Consider the following 20609-nt stretch of genomic DNA (forward strand, 5'->3'; position numbering starts at 1 on the left):
AAAGAAAATAGCTCCTCTAATACAGGTCATCAGAATCCTCATTCAGGATGTTTGTTGTCTTCTGGACTTGCTGCATTACCAATCCCTACACAGATCTAGCATGACCTTCTATTTCCTATTACCAACTACTGCCCCATATCACTTGCTCAAGTTTCAGTCAATGCTACAATCTCACCACTGTCAGCATAAGCCTGTAGCTTCCACACTGCAACTGCCATAATCACAAGAGAGCAGCCAGCTCCTGTCCTCCTCCTCTTTACAACCTCTTACCAGCTTGCTTACTGAAAACAAGAGGGAATCACCCTGTCAAATAACACAAACCCTCAGTTATAGGGGGAAGTGAGCCTGTAAAAGCTGATGTTGCCAAAAGATGAGGCTCAAATGCACACTACACCACTCCAAAGGATCTGTGCCTGCAGAACAGCAAAAAAGCTGCTGGGACAATATCGCAATCCAGCTTCTCCCAGGAGCCTGTATAGACTGCGAGAGGTTCAGCACATGAACAGCATCAGAAAGTTTGGGCTTCAACACTAGCACAGGCACAGTGTGGAAACAGCGTGGCTGGTATTTCCCACCCCACCTAGTGATGTTTCCAGTTGCCTCCACACTCAGCTATGCAAGATTTAGCCACTGCAAATCTCAGTTTAATAACCTGGCCAGAACACAGGCTTTTCAAACACGTTCTCTGTTGCCACTCCAATCCAGCTTTGAAGTGCGTTTCATTTATTAAGCAGACTTTTCATGCCCCCTTTGCTTAACCAGAAAGTAAATGCACATGCACTGATTTTTACGGAAAGGAAAAAAAAAAAAGGCATTTATCTTTTGTCTTATCTTTGTAAAGAAGCCATTTCTAATGAATGAGATGTAAAAGGTGAGTTATACAAATACCCCTTTGATGAAACTGCTCCCTGTCAAATGGGCACAATACTTGAAGCAGGACACTCACTGTTCCAGAAAGGAATGATAAGAAAAATGGTCCATTATTTCCCAGGAGTTCAAACAGCCGAGACACTACCACATTACCTCCTGGGTCACAGCTAACTGCACTTTATGCACCATCTAGCACACTGGAATAGCTTTCCAACAAAGTGTCAGGAATCCTCACTATTTCCAAGTATGATGTCATCCTGTGTAAAAAACACAGTTGGAATCATCTCCAGTCAGGACTCTGTGACAGGACTAAAACAAGCCACACCATAGAGGAATTAAGTGCTTATTACAGTGCAAGCCATGTACCCCAAAGCCTTCCATGGGCTCACAAGCCCTTCTCGAGCAATCACATGAAATACCCACGTATGTTTGCATAGGGAGAAGCCTGCTGCAGGTATAGAAAGGTAAAGGAGAAATGCCAGCACTTAAGGTTGCTCAGGAAATCAGGCAGCGAGAAATCACTTTCTTTGGCTTATTTTCACTGCTTCCTTTTTGTGGACTTAAAGTGTGCAGACTTTGTGGATTTTGTGGACTTAAAAGCGTGTGGCAACAACTCATATTCTACCCCTGCTCACGTGAAATAGGTGCCTGTTGATGGATGCGCCCTATGTAAAAGAAAGGCCTCAGATTTAACGAATCCTCACTGTAATACAATTGTCCTAAAGAAACATTTGAGAATGGTTCCCAGGGAGAAGAGAATGCCAAAAGACCGTAACATTCCTGCCAGTCAAGCAGCAAGACTAGAGCCACGTTCCACCTCTCTGCACGCCAAAAGCATGACGCCCACAGCCTTGGCAGCATGCAGGAACATTAAGGTAGGTCCTTGACTTCAAGCACAGACAAAGATCACTCTGGCATTGCTCAAGAGATGCATGGGTTGAGGAAAAAAGCTGAATAATTGGTCTTCATTTTCTCTGCTCTTCCCCATCATGCAGACCTAGCTCAGGATAGCTCCACTTCTACCCAGCTATGGAAGAAATTCCCAGTGTCCATGTGCAGGATGATATCAGAAAAGGCAAGTTCAGCTGGAGGGTACAAGACCAGCTGAGCCTCTCTCAATGTGTAAAACCATAACCACAAAAAGAGTGCAGTTTCCTGCAGGATTATGGAGATGAAATGGCATGCAGAGGGTTAAATTATCAGCAGAAAAGCAGCAGCAGGACCAGGTGGTGAAACAACACCCCTTTTCCTTAACAAAACCATGTTTTATATTAGCTCAAGCACTTTGTAACCACATATTAACACCTCCATAGGCTGTAAGAGATACCTCATGTATTAACTCAGTTTCGTCTTATTCATCTTCCTGTGTTATATGTAAGGCTGAGAAATCTCTGGAAGACTTGGAGCACTTCATACATTGTGCCTCGCACTGCAGGTCATTTCCACATATTTTCGGGATGAAGTCTCCCTCAAAGTCAACTCAATACTAAATGCTGTCTTGCATTACAACTCATTTTATATTTCAGGTTTCCCTTGGCATCAGTCTATACTAGCACTAACAAAGAAATACACTGAGTATGCTACTGGTTCTGTTACAAAATAAGCAAGGATGTATTTGCCAAAGTAGAAGCGTAAAGCATCTCTCCTCCCTCCTTTACAATTCTGCCTGTATGTTTGTAAGGTTTTCACTAAAGCAACAATAAAGCATGCTACTCATTACCCATCTCCCAAAGGTATATTAAACATTCATATCTCTGGAGAACCTCAGTACCCAGCCAGAAATCTTGCAATGCATTAACAAGATAAGCCTTCAGAATCAAGTCATCTTACAGCATCTCAAGGAAGTCAACAGGCTCTTCCACGTGGTAGTTTCCTTCCCTGTGTCCCACAGCATCCATACAGACTAGGATAAAGACCCTCAAGTTTTTAGGCATGGAACAGGGGTGGGAAGAACTCAAATTCTGGCAGAGTTAATGATGAGGAAAGTACTACAATTCAAACATAAAACTGTCAAATAAAATAGCTTTAGCACATAACTTAAGAAGTCGGCCAGTGATGAGACTTTTGCAAAAATGTGAGCTCCAGTTTTCCTCCTACCACTTAAATTTATGTCTTCAAGCTGCATTAACAGCCAGCATCTCTCCCACTTCAGTTTGAAGTTTCATTATCAACAACTTGACTATAATGTGTTTGTATTCATAAGGCGTTTTGATGGCTAAAACTGCTGTGAAAATACTAAATCAAATTATTTTATCACTTTAAAAGAAAATGCAAGATAATTAGGACAGGCCGCAAAGGATATGCTTTTGATAGTAACTCCTTGAATTTGCAGTGTTGAAATGCTCAGCCATGCTCACTGAGATTTGTCATTTCACAGCACACAAAACAGAGAACAGGCTCTTTATTAATTCCCTGAAGAACTGGGCTCTAAAATAACCACACTAAAACCAGACTATTCCAACTGTCTGGAAACTGCAGTAATACTGTATTAGTTATACATATTCCTATAGTTTTCTTCATGTGTAAGCTACCTAAAACTCACCTTCATTTTTTTTTTTTCCAGGTCATTACCATGTTTTAGTCTCAGATTCCAATTTTGTGCTCCAAATATCAGTGCAGCAGGCAGGACTCTGCCTGCATTATAAGCACCTCCTTATTTTCCTAGGTTTTGATCCAAGTGGTACTGGTGCAAAAACAAGAACAGAGGCAAGTGCCTGTCTAAAGCATTTTTTTAAAAGAGCAATTGTTTCAGATGACAAAAGAAGCAGCTTCAGACAGCAGAGAAAGGCAGCAGTATCTGCCTCACTAACACAGTTTGTCTACTGTAGCAGTAAAATCTAAGTATTACCCATTTTCTAAGATAAATCCACTCAGGGTGCACTGCAGAAAGCTATAACATAAAGGAATTCCAATTTCTTTAATTACACAAAATCAGCAGTCGCCCTTGGCAAGATTTTCTGCAAACACAGTTAATTTAAAAACTCACTGTCACCAGGATAATTTTGTGACATTAAATACTTACTAAGAAAGGTTATTATGAGAAGTGCAGACCAAGGGAGCTGAAGTAATTTTGCTTTGGTGATAAAGTTTATTTTCTTACTCAAATTAGTCTTTTTGTGAGAATTTAAAGAAGCTGCTTTCTCTGTCCTTTCAAGCCCAGACTGCATTAAACAAAGCATCGAGCATAGGCTTTGTCAATAACATAAGGTTAGAACACTGACCACAAATGGCATTTCTAGTGTTAAAAAACATGTTCAGTCAGTACCTTCATGGAACCCTGACAGCCAGCTTCTTCCAGAACTGGCTTGGTGTAAGATTCCTTATAAAAATGTGGTTACAGAATTCAAGCTCTCATATTAATCAGAATATATGAGAATTTAAACATTAGATATGAAAAGAATTAACACTGTTCTACCAAATTTATCATATAAGGATGCAACTTCTGTAACTACAGATAAGCAAACTGAGAACCTTAAGGGAGCCAGCAAGAGCCTCCTTCCTGAGCAGACTACCAGCCCTGGCTTATACACATGTACTGCATAGGTCCTAAACGGGAACTGCAAGGCAGCATTAGGTATTCCCTGGCACCCGCAGCTGTGCTGAGCACAGCTCTTGATCCGTGAGCTGCAGAGGTATTTGCAAAGTGCTCCATGAAGAGGCAGATGTATGAGCAGGATTTCTAGAAGGAACTCAGTTTCTCAATGCAAGAGAGATTTATAAGCAAGAGGAAAGCAGAATCTTCCTCTGGGCTGTCAAGATTCATGCAACATTGTTTAGACGCTACAAAAATAGTTGGCTCAAGCAAAGATTTTTGGGCCATTTGAGACAGAAAAAAAAATCTGTGATGACCACCCACCTGCCTCTGCTATCCCAAAGAAAACTAAGATTTAGCATACTCTACAGAAAAACGTCAATAAGGAAGGCAATCAGAAAGCTGCAAAGATTTTCTTGGTATGTGTTCCATTTTGCCTTTGGAGAGCTGTGCTAAGCTGTATCTGATCCCCAGATTCTGTACCTGAATTATGCACAGCTGAAAATAGATGTTTACTTGGGTCAGACTGCAACTGCAGAGACTTCAGCTGTGCAGCTATATTTAGAGCAACAAAATGTTAATTAAGATCATATCATTCCCAAGATCATTTCAGCAAGGAAGCTAGCACAAAACCCATGCTCTGCATTCAACTACTGTCTTCTGACTGCAACATCTTCCTGCACAGCAGTTAACAGAACATAAATACCTATGTATTTAGATATTATAGAATTAGTATGAAGAAGCTATCATTGCTTCACATCCCTAACTCACACAGTGATGATCTTGTAAAGTCGACTCCTCTGCAAAACATAATAAAGCAGCATCACATAAACTGGGACAAGACTAACACTCACCAAGCAAGCATGAACACATCTCCTACACAGAATGAGATGTTAAAAGTCGTGTAACAACACCTGCATTTATTCTTTATTTACAGTGACTAGGGCAGTCTTGCTCATTTTCCCATCACAAAAAGGAGTCGCATGAATGGACATGATAACAAAGACCACCCACGATCTCCACTGCTGAGGAAGTCCTAGTGGATTTTGGATAATAAGCAGCAATAGTGACATCTAGTGCTCATTTGACTTCAAGATACTGGATTATGAGAAACATACTACCCTTTGAAGGGTAAATCTTGTTTCTATAGGTAAAACACCAGGATGACTGCCATACTGTATTGGAATTCTGTTGAAAATGTGCCTCTACAAGAATCAGTTGGCAGAGACATATTGATCCCGACACATCTAACTCAATTCAGTGTACTGTACGTGTCCATGTTCTTATTTAAGTATTTGCAGAGTCCCAAAGGCAAAACACAGTAAAAATAAGTGAAAACGAAGTTTAAATGATCTTCCATGAAATTCATCCATAAAACACAAGCACAACTTTCTATCCTAAAATGGACAGCTATGTGAGCCATTTCAGAAGCTTATGTGGAAATAGTAAATTCTGAAAACATTTTTACTGAACAGCATGCCTGAAGCTTCACAGTGTGCTTAAGTTGCATTAATAATAAAAGATATTTCCACATATTTCAGTATTCAAAGACTAAGAGGCTCCTACTTGTTAAGCATCATCAGACATGCATAGACGTGAAGTTTTCCAGCAGCGTTATATCTGTCATCTATCTCTTTACCTCTTCAGAGTCAAGCAACCAGTAAGAAAAGAATAAATTTGTAACAGGGTTGTAGTACGGCAATTTATCTAGATGTGGTGCAAATAAAGCAAGGTGGTCTGAAATCAACCAAGAGGAAAAAAAAAAAACAATTCAAAGTGAACAAACAAGACCTGATTATTTCCTAAACCTGCTCAGTTTTGATGGCCTTTTTATTGGCATCTACTACCCAAAATCCAGCCCAGTTTCTCCACTGCCTCTATATAACCACTGTATTACAGCCAGTCTTTGACTAGAAAGTTTACTGGATTCTTGAGCAAACTCTTGGAATAATGTTTCCTTAACACGAGCACACTCAAAACCAAAAGTAATGTTTAAAAAAATTACCTGGGGTTACAGTTAGCTGAAAGTAATGAAGCTTGTTTGGGTCAGGAAAATTCACTTTACATGTACCTGTGAAGCAAAAGTATAATTTACATCAGAAAATTGGTTTTCCACTGTTGGGAAAGCAAGTATATCATCTTTCATATTCTCCAAATTCACTCCCTGATTAATCCCTACCTTCCAGTCAAGTGATTTCCTCTTACACTTTGTCTCTAAGCACCTCCTCCCTATACTGTTACAGGTCACCTGCAGTAATGGAACTTCACTTTGAGCTGAGGAAGAAACTTGTTTCCTTTCAGTAATCCATGGTGTCTCAAATAGCTTAAAATGCCAAAAGTTTTGGTTTTCTGCATAGATCATAGCTGCATGTTAAGATGACAATATACAGAATACGAGCACCTCTTTCTTACAAGTTCTTTAATGTTAATGTGTGTATCTTAACATTTGATCACACGCTGCAGCCTGCAGGAGGTCATGCCTCCACAGCCTGATTCTCACAAAGGATTATTTATACCTGTAGGGTATGAGATACAACCTTTACTGAAAGCCTCATCCAAAAGCCAGCTCAGCTGTCAAACTGAACAAATTTCTTCTGTATAACCAATTACATTCATTAACATATAGAGCACCATTACAAACCAAACACATTTTATTCTCAGACTAGATGTATTTAAAGAGAACAGTGACAATGAATAACAAGTGTGGAAAAAAAAACCAGCAACCTGATAAAACTAGTCAGTGTTTTCAGTTCAACAGATGCAAGTTCACAGCATAAAAGCTCTTTGTTAGCATTTCACGACAGAAACCAAGTTGCCTTCCCATGCACAAAACTGGCTTTTCTTCACCATGGCAGAGGCAAGCTGTCAATCTGGCACTAGGTGTAAATATCCATGGATACACTATTATTCATATTATGCAGCCGTTAGCTTCTTAACATATCAGGCTGGCTGTTCTTTTTCTGTAATCAAGGAGCCAAATAGTATCAGAGATAAAGACCCTATCTGCCTGAAAAAATAACCAGAACTATACACAAACTGTAGTAATGCATTCACATTGTAATAACTACAAACCCTGATATGTGTTTCTCAGGTGTTTGTTATCCTAAAGAGAGTCTACAGAAAAAAAAAAGTTTATTATTCTGTGAAATCTCTGTAATTGCCTTCAAGAAAGAAGAACATAGAGTTAAAATAACGCCTCTTCCTGACATCCCTTCTTACCGCTTCTATTGTGTATTTTTTGCCTTTGTAACTCCTCCCATCAGGCAGTCTGTACACTGAAAAGCCTGATTTTTAAGATCTGAATATTGACCTGGATTTGGAATCATTAGCAAGTAGAAGATGCTCATCAGAAACAGTATTGAGAATTTTTCTCTCAACACCCAGAGAGAAAAACACATGGTCAAAGCTCCCCCTAACTGGGGAAAGACTCTAAACATTACAAGCTACCTGCAAGCATAATTGCAGAGAATGTTCACTGGTTTTCTTGCAAGATAAACACATGGACAAGATGGTGTGAATGCACAGCACAGTAATAGCCTGCACATACATTCTCAGTCTGTTGCAAGCAGTTCCTGCCTCTTTCCCTGCAGGTAAAACCGTCTTAGTTACTCTGAACCAGGAACGTGCACCACAGGAAGTTCTGTAAAGCAAGCAATGAGCTCTGAATGTAACTGAACCTGCTTAAGCAAAAATTTGTTGTGCTCGCCTGTATTCTAAGAACTCACGGCAGAATGATGCTGTTCTGGTCAACACTTGAAAAGAAAGAGCTCAGCAGCAACTCAGCTTCACTGTCAACACCCAGCCTTAGAAACAAACACAGAGCAGTAGGAACTTTACTCCTCTTTATAAAAGGGCTTTGTGTTTTGCTCCCATTACAGAACTAGGCTTTCTAAAGCAAAGGAACAGAAAGCACTTGATTTTTAATTACCCGTCCTCAGCTCTAGAAGCAACAAGCCATTTACCTTGTGCTCTTAAATGACTACTTTAAACTGGCTACTAATATTTTCATCTTTTAGCAGCATAACATCCATTACAAGTAACATGCAGGGCTAAAATCACATAATTTTGCCTTTTATTTTTTCTAAAGGAATAAGGATCACTTTTTAAAAAAAACAAAACAAAACTACTTTTCATGAGTATTTTCACTACTAACCCACACATGAGGTTACAGATCGCATGGGAAAAAGCACTAGGTTGATTTCATGTGTTTCCTGAGAAACTGGTTATTTTCTGAACCAGATCTCCTGTTTTGAAAAAGACAGAATGGAGGAAGAACAGGAGTGAGGTTATAAATGCACTCTTCAGTTCCAGGTACCTTTTGGGTGGTTTACAAGAGGGAAGCTCCCACTCCACCAGCAATCAAATTCTGGAGCCAAATACTCAATACTGCTTCCAAAGTACACTAATTTTACTCACTACAATCCCTTAAAAGGGAGCAACACAGAAAATGAGTGGCAGTTTTGCATAGCTTTCCTTCCATTTGATACAAGGTTAACCAATGTACAGGGGGGTTGTACAAGGGGGTTTGAGGAATTCGCTTGCTTAAACAAAAGTATTTTCTGTACCTATCATGCCTACTAAGCAGAACAAAGGCACTAACTATTGATAAGGAAAAGCAGACACCTGGTTCTATTGACAAGGAAAAGCAGAGGCCTGATTCTACTGATAAGCAGCTATTGATAAGGAAAAGCAGACACCTGAAGGGGGAGAAGCAGATGGTTTATGGCTGGGACACCGACCAAACCCTAAGGCCATATGTGAAAACTAAAAGGTGGAAAATTCAAGAAAAGGAAGACTCATTTACTTCATCTTGAAGACTCCTACCCACAGGAGGAAGACTCATTTACTTCATCTTGACCAGATGAAGCCCATGACCAGAGGGGGTACTGCGCAGGCACAAAGGACCTTCTAAGTCATTATAATACGAAGCGGGGATAGGACATGAATATGTATAGGCGTATTGTGCAACCTTATGAATATATATAACTTTAGAGAATAAATGTAGAGGGAAACAACACTGAGGCATGCATGACTTTGAGGAATTATCCCCATGCGTCTCAGCGCTGAATAAAAAGCATACCCACTTTACAACTTTAACGAGTTGTGGAGTCAATCCGCGCATCCCATTAGCATTCATACTTCAGTCAAAACATTCAGCTCTATAGTCCTTTTCCCTTTAAAAAGCATGCCATTAAATGTTATACTTACAAGGTAGATTAGCTTCAAGTTCTGCAACCTCTGTTGAAAGAGGAAAAAATCAACTGTTATTTATGCAAGCAAAACTCCATTCCTGAAGTCCAAATAGTCAAATCTCATTTAAACCACTCTGTAAATCAAATTTTACTTAAAAATATAATTAAGCTGGAATGGAAGTTTGCCTTGAAATTTCTCTTTTAAGCACCACAATTCATTACTAAAAACTCTCATCTGCCCTACAGTCAAATGTATCCTACTGTGATTAGGAGTTTCAGCTCTGCCAAGACTGAAGTGCCAGGCCTTCTAATACCCAGAGCACTGGCATTTCAAAAGGTGGCATTATCCAAACCCCCAAAATTGTATATATATGGCACTAAAATCTGGAAGGCCAGAATTCCACAGCCTGCAAAACACAAAAGCAGAAAAACCTCAAGAATCAAGGTGCCAGTCCAATGACGAAAACAAGCACAGGAGGTTCACAGCCTGCGTGAGCATCAGCACCATCTGCAGTATCCAACTGTTAAAGCTCTTCCATCATCAGCCAGATTGCCTCAGGTCATGCACTGCTTTTGTAGGGAAGCCTCCAAGCATGATAGCACATACTGCACACCTGAAAACAGCTACTGAAACCCTAATTCAAGGGCACTGTCAGATGTGGTCCTGTGTGCAGAAATCAGCATCAAGAGCACCAAAAACAGAGCAAGACAAACCTTCACTTCAAGCACCTGGAAGGGTAAAATGCACTGGTCAGTGCATCCACTGTACTCCCCTCAAACATCTGCACTGTCAAACTCAGGAGTGTTATGATTTTTCTTTTTTGCTCCAGTGTCTGTTGGATATTTCATCTGGGAGCACAGTTTGTTATAGATACGCAGTCCAATTAAATTTTATTATATTTCCCATGCATAAAACTTAGAAGGTATTCATAAAAGAAAAAGTAACCAGAGTCAGCTGCACAGCTCCTAGGAAGGGAGGCACATTCACTTTCTCTACCATGCTATCTTCTCTGGAAGACTCACTGCTTTCTCCCTGTATGTGTATTTTACTGAAGTCTTACTTTAAATTACTTTTATTTCACAGAAATATAAATGAGATGCATCAAGATAGCCCTTCTGCCTTTACTTCTGAAGTTCCAGGAAACTTAAATTTAAATAATATATATTTTTTGCATTTCCTGTAGGGTTTTTCCCACCATCACCACTTGATTCCTAACTTTGCTTTCTGGTCTGCATAGACACAGCCCATTTATTTGGGCTACCAACAATGTTTAAGAGTTCAACGCCAACTCTGAAAAACACAAATCTAAAGAAAACTGTAATTCAGTTTAAGATATAGGGAGCTATTTCTTGGCGCAGAACCCAAACTCATCACAACTAAGAACTCCCTAATTCCCCAGAACCTTCCTTGCATCCATGCTTATCAAACCTGGCTGGGCTCTGCAATGAGCATGATGCGTATTTGACTCCCACCTCCCACTTGCTTGGGACAGCCCTGTAGTCCTACATCTGCAGCCTACTATACTGAGAGAAAACCCCACCAAACTGGAAGCACTGTTTCACACACACCTAAGAAGTTCACAATTGCACTCTAAAATCCCCCCCAACACTGGTGACATGCTTCTGCTGAGTTTTGAAAGAGAACTGCCTTTTAAAGATACCAAAAATTTAATTTCAGCTATAATCAAGGGGGGTGGGATTCATAACCAAAAAGTAAAACTAAAGACATGGCATTAACCAACTACTGGAGGCTGCAGCTATACAAATGCACTGTAGGAGTATTCCCCCACTCCTTTCCCTTTAAACTCATCAGCCTTTCATAGTGGGAGCCACTATTAATCCTCAGTAGATGGCAGAGTTTAGGAGCTGGCTCTTATTTAAGGAGTTGGCCATTTTCCTTACTGGTTTCTGTTCTTCTGTTGTTTGGCTTTAATAAATCCTGCCCACCCTTTGTTTCAATCCTGGGAAAAGGGCAGCAGGGCAAAGAGGGACACCAATGGACAGCACATGGTCAAACCCAGCAATGAAAGGGCTGAGCTGGGGCCTCACTTCTGCCTCCTGCAAGGGTCAGAGAGTTAACTGATCCCCATAGATCATTTGAAGTGTGAAGATTTCCTGCAGTGCATTCACATGTCTCTGTTTCCCTTTGTTTCATCATGAGTGGGTTTTCCTGCAAAAACATGAAAATGATGGTGCTCACCCACACCCATGAGGATGGAACAGTGTGCTTGCTCTTTGACGGTGTGCAGACACGGGGAGGGTGGGAGGCTATCATAACTAATACACACCAAAGCTTTGTTAACAAAGGCAAGTTCCCCAAAATTAAGGTTTCTAATCAACTCCACAACAAAACACAAATTAAAAACAAAACAACCTGATAAAAATCTAACAAAAAAAAAAAGCCAGCAGTCAAAGACCTTCAATAATCTAAACTTTTAAAATAACATCAAGTAAGGAAACATGTTACTACTAAGTGTGCCACATAAACATTGATTAACAATGACTAGACACATTTAATGGACCAAAGCTATATGTTCAAGTTTTCCAAATTCTGTGACTCTTTGGTAGTGACAGTCTTGATACTGAAATTATTTTTGTAATTTGCTTTGCCACTGGCATAGGGTGATAGGGTGCCCAGAGAAACTGTGGCTGCCCCATCCCTTGCAGTGTTCAAGGCCAGGCTGGACAGGGCTTGGAGCAACCTGTTGGCTCCAGTTGGAACTGAGGGAGCCTTTAGATCCCTTCTAACCCAAACCATTCTACGATTTTTGACTAGATCATTCAAGCTCCATTAAGATTCTGATGTTTTAAGTTATGTATTTTCTACATAAAGCAATACCACTAACAAGAATATTCTCTGTAAAAAATTGCCCCTTGTGCTGTCTGCCAATTTACTGGCAGGGTTTAACAGGTTTTTAAATAAGCAAAATGTAGAAACAGCAACCAGAGCTCCAACACACTGAACTTCTGACAGCTCCAAAAGCCTCAGTAAATTAAAGAACAAACTTCACCTCAATTTGACATCCTCTTTCAAAAAACTAACTACAGCTGAACAGTAAAGAAAATCCAATCTGTGTTTCATGTTTTATGGCTAATCAGTACCTGTGCCTCAATTCACAGCCAGGCACCACACCGTTCCTTAAGATGACAAGACAAACCAGTAGATTTAACCCACATCTCAGGAAATATTGCGCAAGAGCACTCCAGAACTTCCATGGGAAAATGGCACTCATCACCACCCACTTAGTGGGCATCTCACTTCCTCTCACAATCAAGAGGGCTATCGCCAGGAAGCAGAAAACCCAGCAGTACTGCACAGCCCTGCACCTCCTCTGATGAGCCATCCTGGGTAGGTCTGAAAGCCCTGAAGTGTAGACACATGTCAGAGCTTTTGCAGGATAAAAACTAAGATAGGTACAGGCATCTCAAAACCAGACCAGCCCCTGACCAGCCAGTCTGGTGTTCCTCAGACCTTGTGTGATCTGGTGGAGGAGCACACTCAAGTGGCATGTGTATCTGTAGTCCTGCTCTTGACCCAGTATGCACTTGCTTGAACAGCTCCAAATTCTATTTTAAACCATTAAAAAAGGGTTTAATTTAAACAGACTTTTGGAAGAGCTGAATGCAAACTGATTATGCCTCAGAAGTAGTTCAGGAACTTTATAAACCAGGGGAGAGCTAAACTTAATACAAGCAATCAAGGCTATTTATAAATGATTTCACAATAACTACTCATGACAATTCTCAGGATAGAAACAGGAACACACGCTCCTGACATGGGTACAGGCATATGGTTTATGAGACCCACATGGATGTTATATTCAGTACCATGCAGACTGTATTCATGTTATTCTGCTCCTTCCTCTTCCCCACCCCATCTCAACAAGTCATTGCCACATTGTTTACTAGCACTGCCACAAAGAGTCAGGCTGTATGCTTCCCACTGGGTTTTGTTTTGAAGTACACAAAGTGAAAGCATTATTTCCTCAACTGGAATGAACGTTCTTATCCACAGCAAATACTTACTTCTCTCTGGTTTTGTCCAAAAAGCCCCTTCTTCTGTTTAGTCCTTCTTTAATGTACATTGTTAATACTGCTTAGAGATGAAGAGAAATACCTTAACACTCTGACAAAAGTATTAATTCCAGCAGTATAATGCTGTCTGCCTCCTAATCTTATCCATCCACCTATATAACTTTCACTATTTAGCTCCTCAACTGTACAGAACAGTATTAGAAGCCAACTAAGCCAAACAATGCTGCCAGTTTAGAGTAAGAGACGTGTATTTTCCTTCCACTTCCAAATGTTTGCTTGAAACAAGACACTACCAAATCCCATGCTTCAGTTTCTATACAAAATGCATTATCCTGACATCAAAAAAAAAACAGAAAAAGCCACTGTGGTTGGAAATCTCTTAACTCTGCAATACTTCATGTATGCTGAAAATCAGAGGCATCAGAAGTGAAGCAATGCACTGAATCTGGACTCCCTTTGTCAGTCATGTTCTAGGAAAAGTCTCCAGTAGTAAATTTTCAAATGAGCTTCAACTCAAAGCTGTTTCAGAAATGCTGCTGCTGTCTGCATGCATGAACTTTTTATAAGATACAGAGCATGACCCATAGAATCACAGACTGGTGCGGGTTAGAAAGGACCTTAAGATCACCTAGTTCCAACCCCCAGCCATGGGCAGTGAGACCTTCCACTAGACCAGGTTGCTCCAAGCCCCACCCAACCTGCCACAGCTTCTCCGAGCACCCTGTGCCAGCGCCTCACCACAGGGAAGAGCTTCTTCCTTATATCTAACCTGCACTTCCCATTTTAGTATTAACCCATTACCCCTTGTCTTGTTGCTACAGTCCCTGATGAAGGTTTCTTTTTTAACTTTCAAAAGTATTTTCTCCCCTCTCAGTTTTCCTCACCTGTTATTGTGAGGAGGGATATTCCGGTACTTGAAGGACTGAAGAAAGCAAATATATGGATTCTTCTGATTTTTTCTTACAGTGCACATACACCTCACTTTTATAATCCGTTTCCCACTTCTGTTCTTTCAGGCTTATAAAAATGCACACTTGAAATATTTACAGTTACCTGGATCTAGTTGTGAAAGCCACAAATGTTGAAGACAACTGAGGAATAAACCATGCTAATTCATTTTTATTTCAAGCTGTTCACAATCAAACCAGTAATATAAAAGTGATTAGGTGCACTTAAAAAAAATAGGAACACACACTCCTGTAAATAAATTCAAAGGACAACTTTTGTGATCAATAATCATATACATTGCTGCTACTAGCATCCTGGAATATTCTCTACCTTTAATTCAATTTAGCAGTCAAATTCATTATACAGTATTAGTCTTTAATATGATTTGGACTTGTCCTCAGCCCTTTTCAAACATTCAGAAAGGATGTGCCTGTCAAGTTCAGCACTGCATGGCTTACAGCATCTTGCAGCCCCTCTTTCTAATGTAATGAATTTCCCCCTTAGAGATGAATTTAACATCAAAAATAAACTCTGTACCACAGAACAAATTGAAAGCTGCTAAAACAAGTGTACCGTTTTCTCTATTTTAACTTGTATACTGGGCCTACAGAATTAGGATCTTACTCTCCAATTGAGCTTATACTGAAAATCTAGTGAAAATACAGATGCAAGAGTATGTCACAACTTTTAACAAACTTACGCTTTATTAGAGCCTCTTTCATGGCCAGAGAGGCAGCAGATGCCCTTCAAGAACCATTTCCCCTCCTCCTCACATCAGTAATTACTTTCTGCCTTCTCCAGTTGTTTGCATTTTCTCCATGTGATTTATGGTGAAACACGTTAGTCACTGCTTGGCGTCTCTCTCCTGGCCAGAAAGCCTCTCTCTAAGGGCTGCCAGCTGGAATTACTAATCCTCACCCCCCACACACCTTCAGACACTCATGCTCTCAGTGACTTCAAAGCAGTGATGTTTTCCTGCAACTTCTCAGGGTTTCAGGTCAGAACCACCGCCATGCTCCTCACTCTAGATACACCTTCTAACCTCCCACATGTGCTCCATCAGCTGCTGAGCTATTCAGCAGGGGACAGGCTGCTACAAAATCCTGCTTAGCAGCCATGACTTTGATGCTCCAGAGGAAGAACAGCTGGAAAAGAATATCCGGCTGTCTCAGAATTACTTCCCTACATAAAATTTTAGTGGCAGAGATTCCTCCTTTGATAATACATCCATGAAATAACCCAGCAAAACAATGCCCTGAGCCATGACTGATATTTAAATATGTAACAATACTGGATATTTAAGTAAACAAAGAAACAGCTTAGAAAAAACAACAAAGGGCACCAGTGTTTTTAAAGTAGCTCTTTTACAAAGTTGGGTAAAAAAAAAAAAGGTCTAACTTGCACCCATCACTAAACCCAAGGACAGGGCATGACAACACGCTGCTAATAGCTCATGTCCTCCCAGTTTTACTAAAAGCATTTAAAATATTTTTGTGAATTTTCTTCTCACCCATATAGTGCAAATAGCTGACATCATTCCTGAATTATCACTTATATTTCCTACTTTAAGGCAATATCAGTTAACATACATATGTAGTTGGTCTGTGACAAATTTTTACAAGCCTGTAAGCACTGTCTACACTTATCAGTGGCTGGGGTCATGGTCGCCTATCCCGTAATCCAAATAGCATTGATCTCTTTTACTGGTCACTGTACACAATACATTTGAGGACTGCAGGGTTATCAGTGTAATAACGCATCCTTCAGAAAGATCCTATAATCCTTCCTGAACTGGACTCTCTTATCAACACAAACAAGGCCGTCTTTAATTTACCTCCAGATAAAAACCAGACACTGTCTGTATCTGGACGATACCTCTATTAAAACTAGATGTCTGCCTGCAGAATTTATTAGACTATCACCAATTTACCATGGATCAGTAACAGGAGAGCATCTCTCCAGCACATCACCACCACTGGGGCAGGCAAGCAGCTACCTCACCTTGGTTCATACACTATAGCCATCTCTCAGGGCTAGGTCAGATTTACAGGATTGCTTAGCACAGTTGATAGGGCAAACAAGTAAAGAACATGCTGGGCCTTTTCTCATCTCCTCCTCCTCTTGTAGATCAGACTGATGTTTTAATTCACAGCTGCCAGCAGACTGATGTGATTGAGCCTTTCACCCACTCTGCAACTCTCACCTGTTTGATATCTCCCACCTAAACAAGCATCAGTGACAACTTCTCTTACAGGCTCCCACCAGCTTTGTTTCAAATCTAATACAACAACCTGAAGTTGAGTGTACACCAGTGTATTACAGTTCTATATAATCAAGCAGTAAAAGACCCTGGAGTTGGTGCAGATGCCATAGTGTCATTTCTATATGCAGGCAGCTCTTCACCCTCTATCAAACTCATTCCTGCAGATCCATATGCGACTTAAAAACACTATCAACATCAGAATTCCCACCTTCACTCAGGCTCTTAATCTTGTAGATGCTGCTGCAGCTGAGCTATCTTAAAGAGAAGAAGCAAGTTCTAGAAACTTTTGTAACTGAATGGTCTACATTTAGTTTGAAGAGTAGCTTAAAAGAGAATATCCCCAACAAATCTTCCACACTAGCTGCTAGATTTTCCTCCCACTTTCAGTGTAGTTATACAGAAGTGACCTACTGCTACTGTCAGTTCACATTTCAGTCCAGAAACCATTCTAACCAGACTGACAGCTCCTCCTACAACTTTCTTCGGAGAGCCACATGATACAACTTTCACACACAAGCATATCATGATCTAGTACTCACACTTGTCAGAAGGATGCCAGCAGTGACCTGCTTTTAACACTTGTCAGTCTGGGACTCATTCGATACTCAGTCTGCATTGGTTTGCTAATGGCAGCCATAGCAAATACAATGTCAATACTAATTTTTTATAGCTACATTCCTTTCCCTGCAGACTTAGGTAAAGTTTTAGTCATAACTGAAAAATGATTGCTGTAAGGGTACAGTAAAGTTTCTTATGACAACTCGCCCTGTTAAAGGCATTGTAGTATAAGTGTATTTATATTATACTGCTACTTTCCTCTCAAGACTACATATGCAGGTTACTGAAAATATCAGACATATATATTTAGTAATCTGGCTTTGTAGCTTAGCCTGGTTAAAAAGCTTATTCCTCCCACCTGATACCTTTTCCCTCACAACTGGAGTTAAAGAAGGATTTCCAAACTGCAAGCCTAAAGCAAACTCATCATGAGAATTATAACATCAGGGTTTAAAGTGTTTTAAAACTCTGTCCTTAAACAGTGCAAAGGAACAAAATTATGAATATCATTTTCCTGCAGTCTACTTGAGACTTCCCAGTGCACTAAGGCAGCAGCAGTTGCACTGAAACCTTGTTCCAGCATACAGTTACATAGCAGAATCGACCCTAATTCAAACAGCCATATGCAATATTAGAATTAGGCAATATTATTCATGCAAATATACCAGTGTCCATCTCAAGCCATTCTGAAATAAAATCAGGAAATATGAGCTCCCTTTGACTGGCATGAATCCTCATAGTAACAGCTTACACATAAACACTAGCATATTTGCTATTGATCATTTTCAGCAGAAACATCAACCTAAACAACATATTGACACTAGATCAGGCTTCATAGCTCAAGCTTTAAAACTCAGCTATTACCAAAGGGAGTATATACGAGTGTAAGCCCACAGTAACTGCAAAGCGTCAGCACCTATGGATTTGTAAACACAAGCTTATCTATGCTACAGAAAAAATGAAGAGAGAGCTGTCCACAATTTTACTGTAAAATAGTTTAATAACCGTCTCACAAACTACCTCATTCACCCAGACCTGCCACAAAGTAAAAGCCTGTGGTTTTTCCCCCACCAGTAGCAAGCCAGCAACAGCCTACAGAAGCCTTCTTAAAACAGACCATATGACACTACAAAAATGAGTGTATTACACTACTTCATAAGCAACCTCCAGTGACCCCAGGCCCATGAAAAATCTTCTTGCATTCATTTTTTAAGTTTTTTGAAGTTTACTGCCTCTGATCTGTATCATTAAAGACCACAGGAATGTTGATGTTACTTTTAGGAGTTTCTTTTCTGTCACACACAGCTATGGTTTGCTCAAAAAAATAACTTTCTAGCAAGTAAAATCTGATATTCTCCTATATACTCAGTGACACTTTCGTGACAATTTTTTATTGTAATGTTTTAATTGATGACACAGTTCCCAATGAGTGCAGTAAGGAGGAAGCTTTATATGTTTTACAACAGTCAAAGAAAATAAGTGTCCTAGAGGAAAAGAGCTGTTGGAGATGTGATTTATAACAATATAATAACCTACAGTATAAATCCTGAGGTAACTCACACGCAATTTTAAAAATACTTCTGGAAATCACAGAATCAACTAGGTTGGAAAAGACCTTTAAGATCAAGTCCAGCCATTAATGCAATTTAGTATTGCTCGCTGGTGCACACCTGCAAACTGTAAATCCCCCAGTATTTAAATATGAGTTCCTTTCACCTTTAACAAGTAATTTATCCCGAACAGACACCCTCCGAGTTGAATCAGAAGCTGGATTGGATGCACGGGGTCCTCTGACACCATCATCCCGCTTCAACTTGCTTGCCAGAGTTAGCATTACTGCTGTCTTCAATCTAGAACACAAACACCAGAACAAAGTCAATGACAAAACTAAAGCATGAGGAAGAAAAGGGGAGAATACAAAACCAGGTTACAGTTTGCTCCTTATTCAACAGCTATTGTCATATGCTTCACAAACAAAGAATATGATATATACAGTTAACATGACTGCAATTAATGACAAAGCCTAAAGTACTTGAAGAATGAAAGCTTGTTTCAGATGTGAACACAGAGGGTTATAGTACACTAGGCCAAAAGGAAGTTCAGCTTTGCTGGAGAAAGGTCAGACTTTCATCATTGTTTACAATCTAGTTTCACTGCACCATCTCCCAAATTACACCACTGCTTGACACTGGTCCTTCGAAAACTGCTGTGAAAATGCCTCTGCCACACAACCTGCTGCAACCATTCTCAGCCACACTTCACAGGACAATATTCAGAGCTATTTTTTGGCAGACATTCGAGAAAGGGGAGGGGAGGGTTTAATGGAACAACTCTTTAACCCTAGGAAGTGAGCTTTGAGTTAGCTACCAGGACACAAGAAAGGAAATTTTTATACTTCAAAGAGTGCAATTAGCTATGCAGCTGCACAACAGTAACTCTTCACAGGAACAGTAGAGAAAGTTACATACAGAGATCTAGTAACTGAAATGAAGATATTTTTGCTGTGCCAGTCCTCCACTGGAGAAGATAACTGCACTAATAAATTACAATAAAAGGCAGACTGCATGCCAAAACCATAAAACCAAAACATTCAGTCTGTCATGGCTTAAAACACGTTGACACTACTCCTAGTTGAGGGCAACTCATTCTTAACCGTTCAGCCAAAACCAACATAATGCTGACCAGGTCCCTAGTCTTTAGGCACCACCACCACGAAAATGGTAGGAGAAATACTTATCCTTTAGTCACATGAATTAATTCAACAAAATAAAGGACGAAAAAAACCGTGTAGAAAGCCAGCATATAGTCTTTATGTGAACTGGTCTGCACAGAGGACCAGACAGGTATGTAGCAGTTACCAAGAAACGGATGCTCAGGTAACATCAGCTCTCACAGTATAAAATGGAGAATCAGCCAAGATAATTGTAAGGCAAATAATGAAGTCCAGTAAACCACTGAGATGAAGACAAGCACACTGTGAAATGGCAAGACATGACACAAATTTATCTTTGCCAGCTTCAGTTCTGTATGTCTTGATATGTCTTTCATTCTCGCAAGCAAGAATGAAAGCAAGCCCTGAAGTGAAGTTTAACAGGTCCATTGCAACAGCATTTACTTCACTTGTCGATTTGTTTTCTCTTGCCTAGAAAAAACAGGAGATAAAGCCTCTAGGCTGCCAATCTACTCGCTGCATCTGTACAGGACAGCCCTA

At 40.1% G+C, this 20609-nt stretch overlaps 1 protein-coding gene across 10 annotated transcripts in view; it reads right to left on the reverse strand.

Moving 5' to 3' along the window:
- The window catches only part of UBE2F (ubiquitin conjugating enzyme E2 F (putative)), a 358305-nt gene that overhangs the window by 58577 nt on the left and 279119 nt on the right, over window positions 1-20609 (reverse strand). For 5 of the 10 annotated variants that reach the window (XM_061458702.1, XM_061458674.1, XM_061458695.1 and 2 more), the window contains exons 2-4: window positions 19115-19248; window positions 9611-9640; window positions 6408-6473 (exon numbers count right to left, since the gene is read on the reverse strand). In XM_061458702.1, coding sequence (XP_061314686.1) covers window positions 6408-6473; window positions 9611-9640; window positions 19115-19232 — 214 coding nt within the window. In that variant the 5' untranslated portion in view covers window positions 19233-19248. Of the gene's footprint in view, window positions 1-1023; window positions 4289-6407; window positions 6474-7849; window positions 7997-9610; window positions 9641-19114; window positions 19249-20609 lie in introns of those variants that run through there. The other 5 variants (XM_061458661.1, XM_061458667.1, XM_061458733.1 and 2 more) reach the window with 5 other exon arrangements.

This window comes from Pezoporus flaviventris, unplaced genomic scaffold, assembly GCF_033815535.1.
Source record: "Pezoporus flaviventris isolate CSIRO_AGI_PZ_B2104156 unplaced genomic scaffold, CSIRO_AGI_Pfla_v1 ptg000001l, whole genome shotgun sequence".
NCBI lineage: Eukaryota > Metazoa > Chordata > Aves > Psittaciformes > Psittacidae > Pezoporus > Pezoporus flaviventris.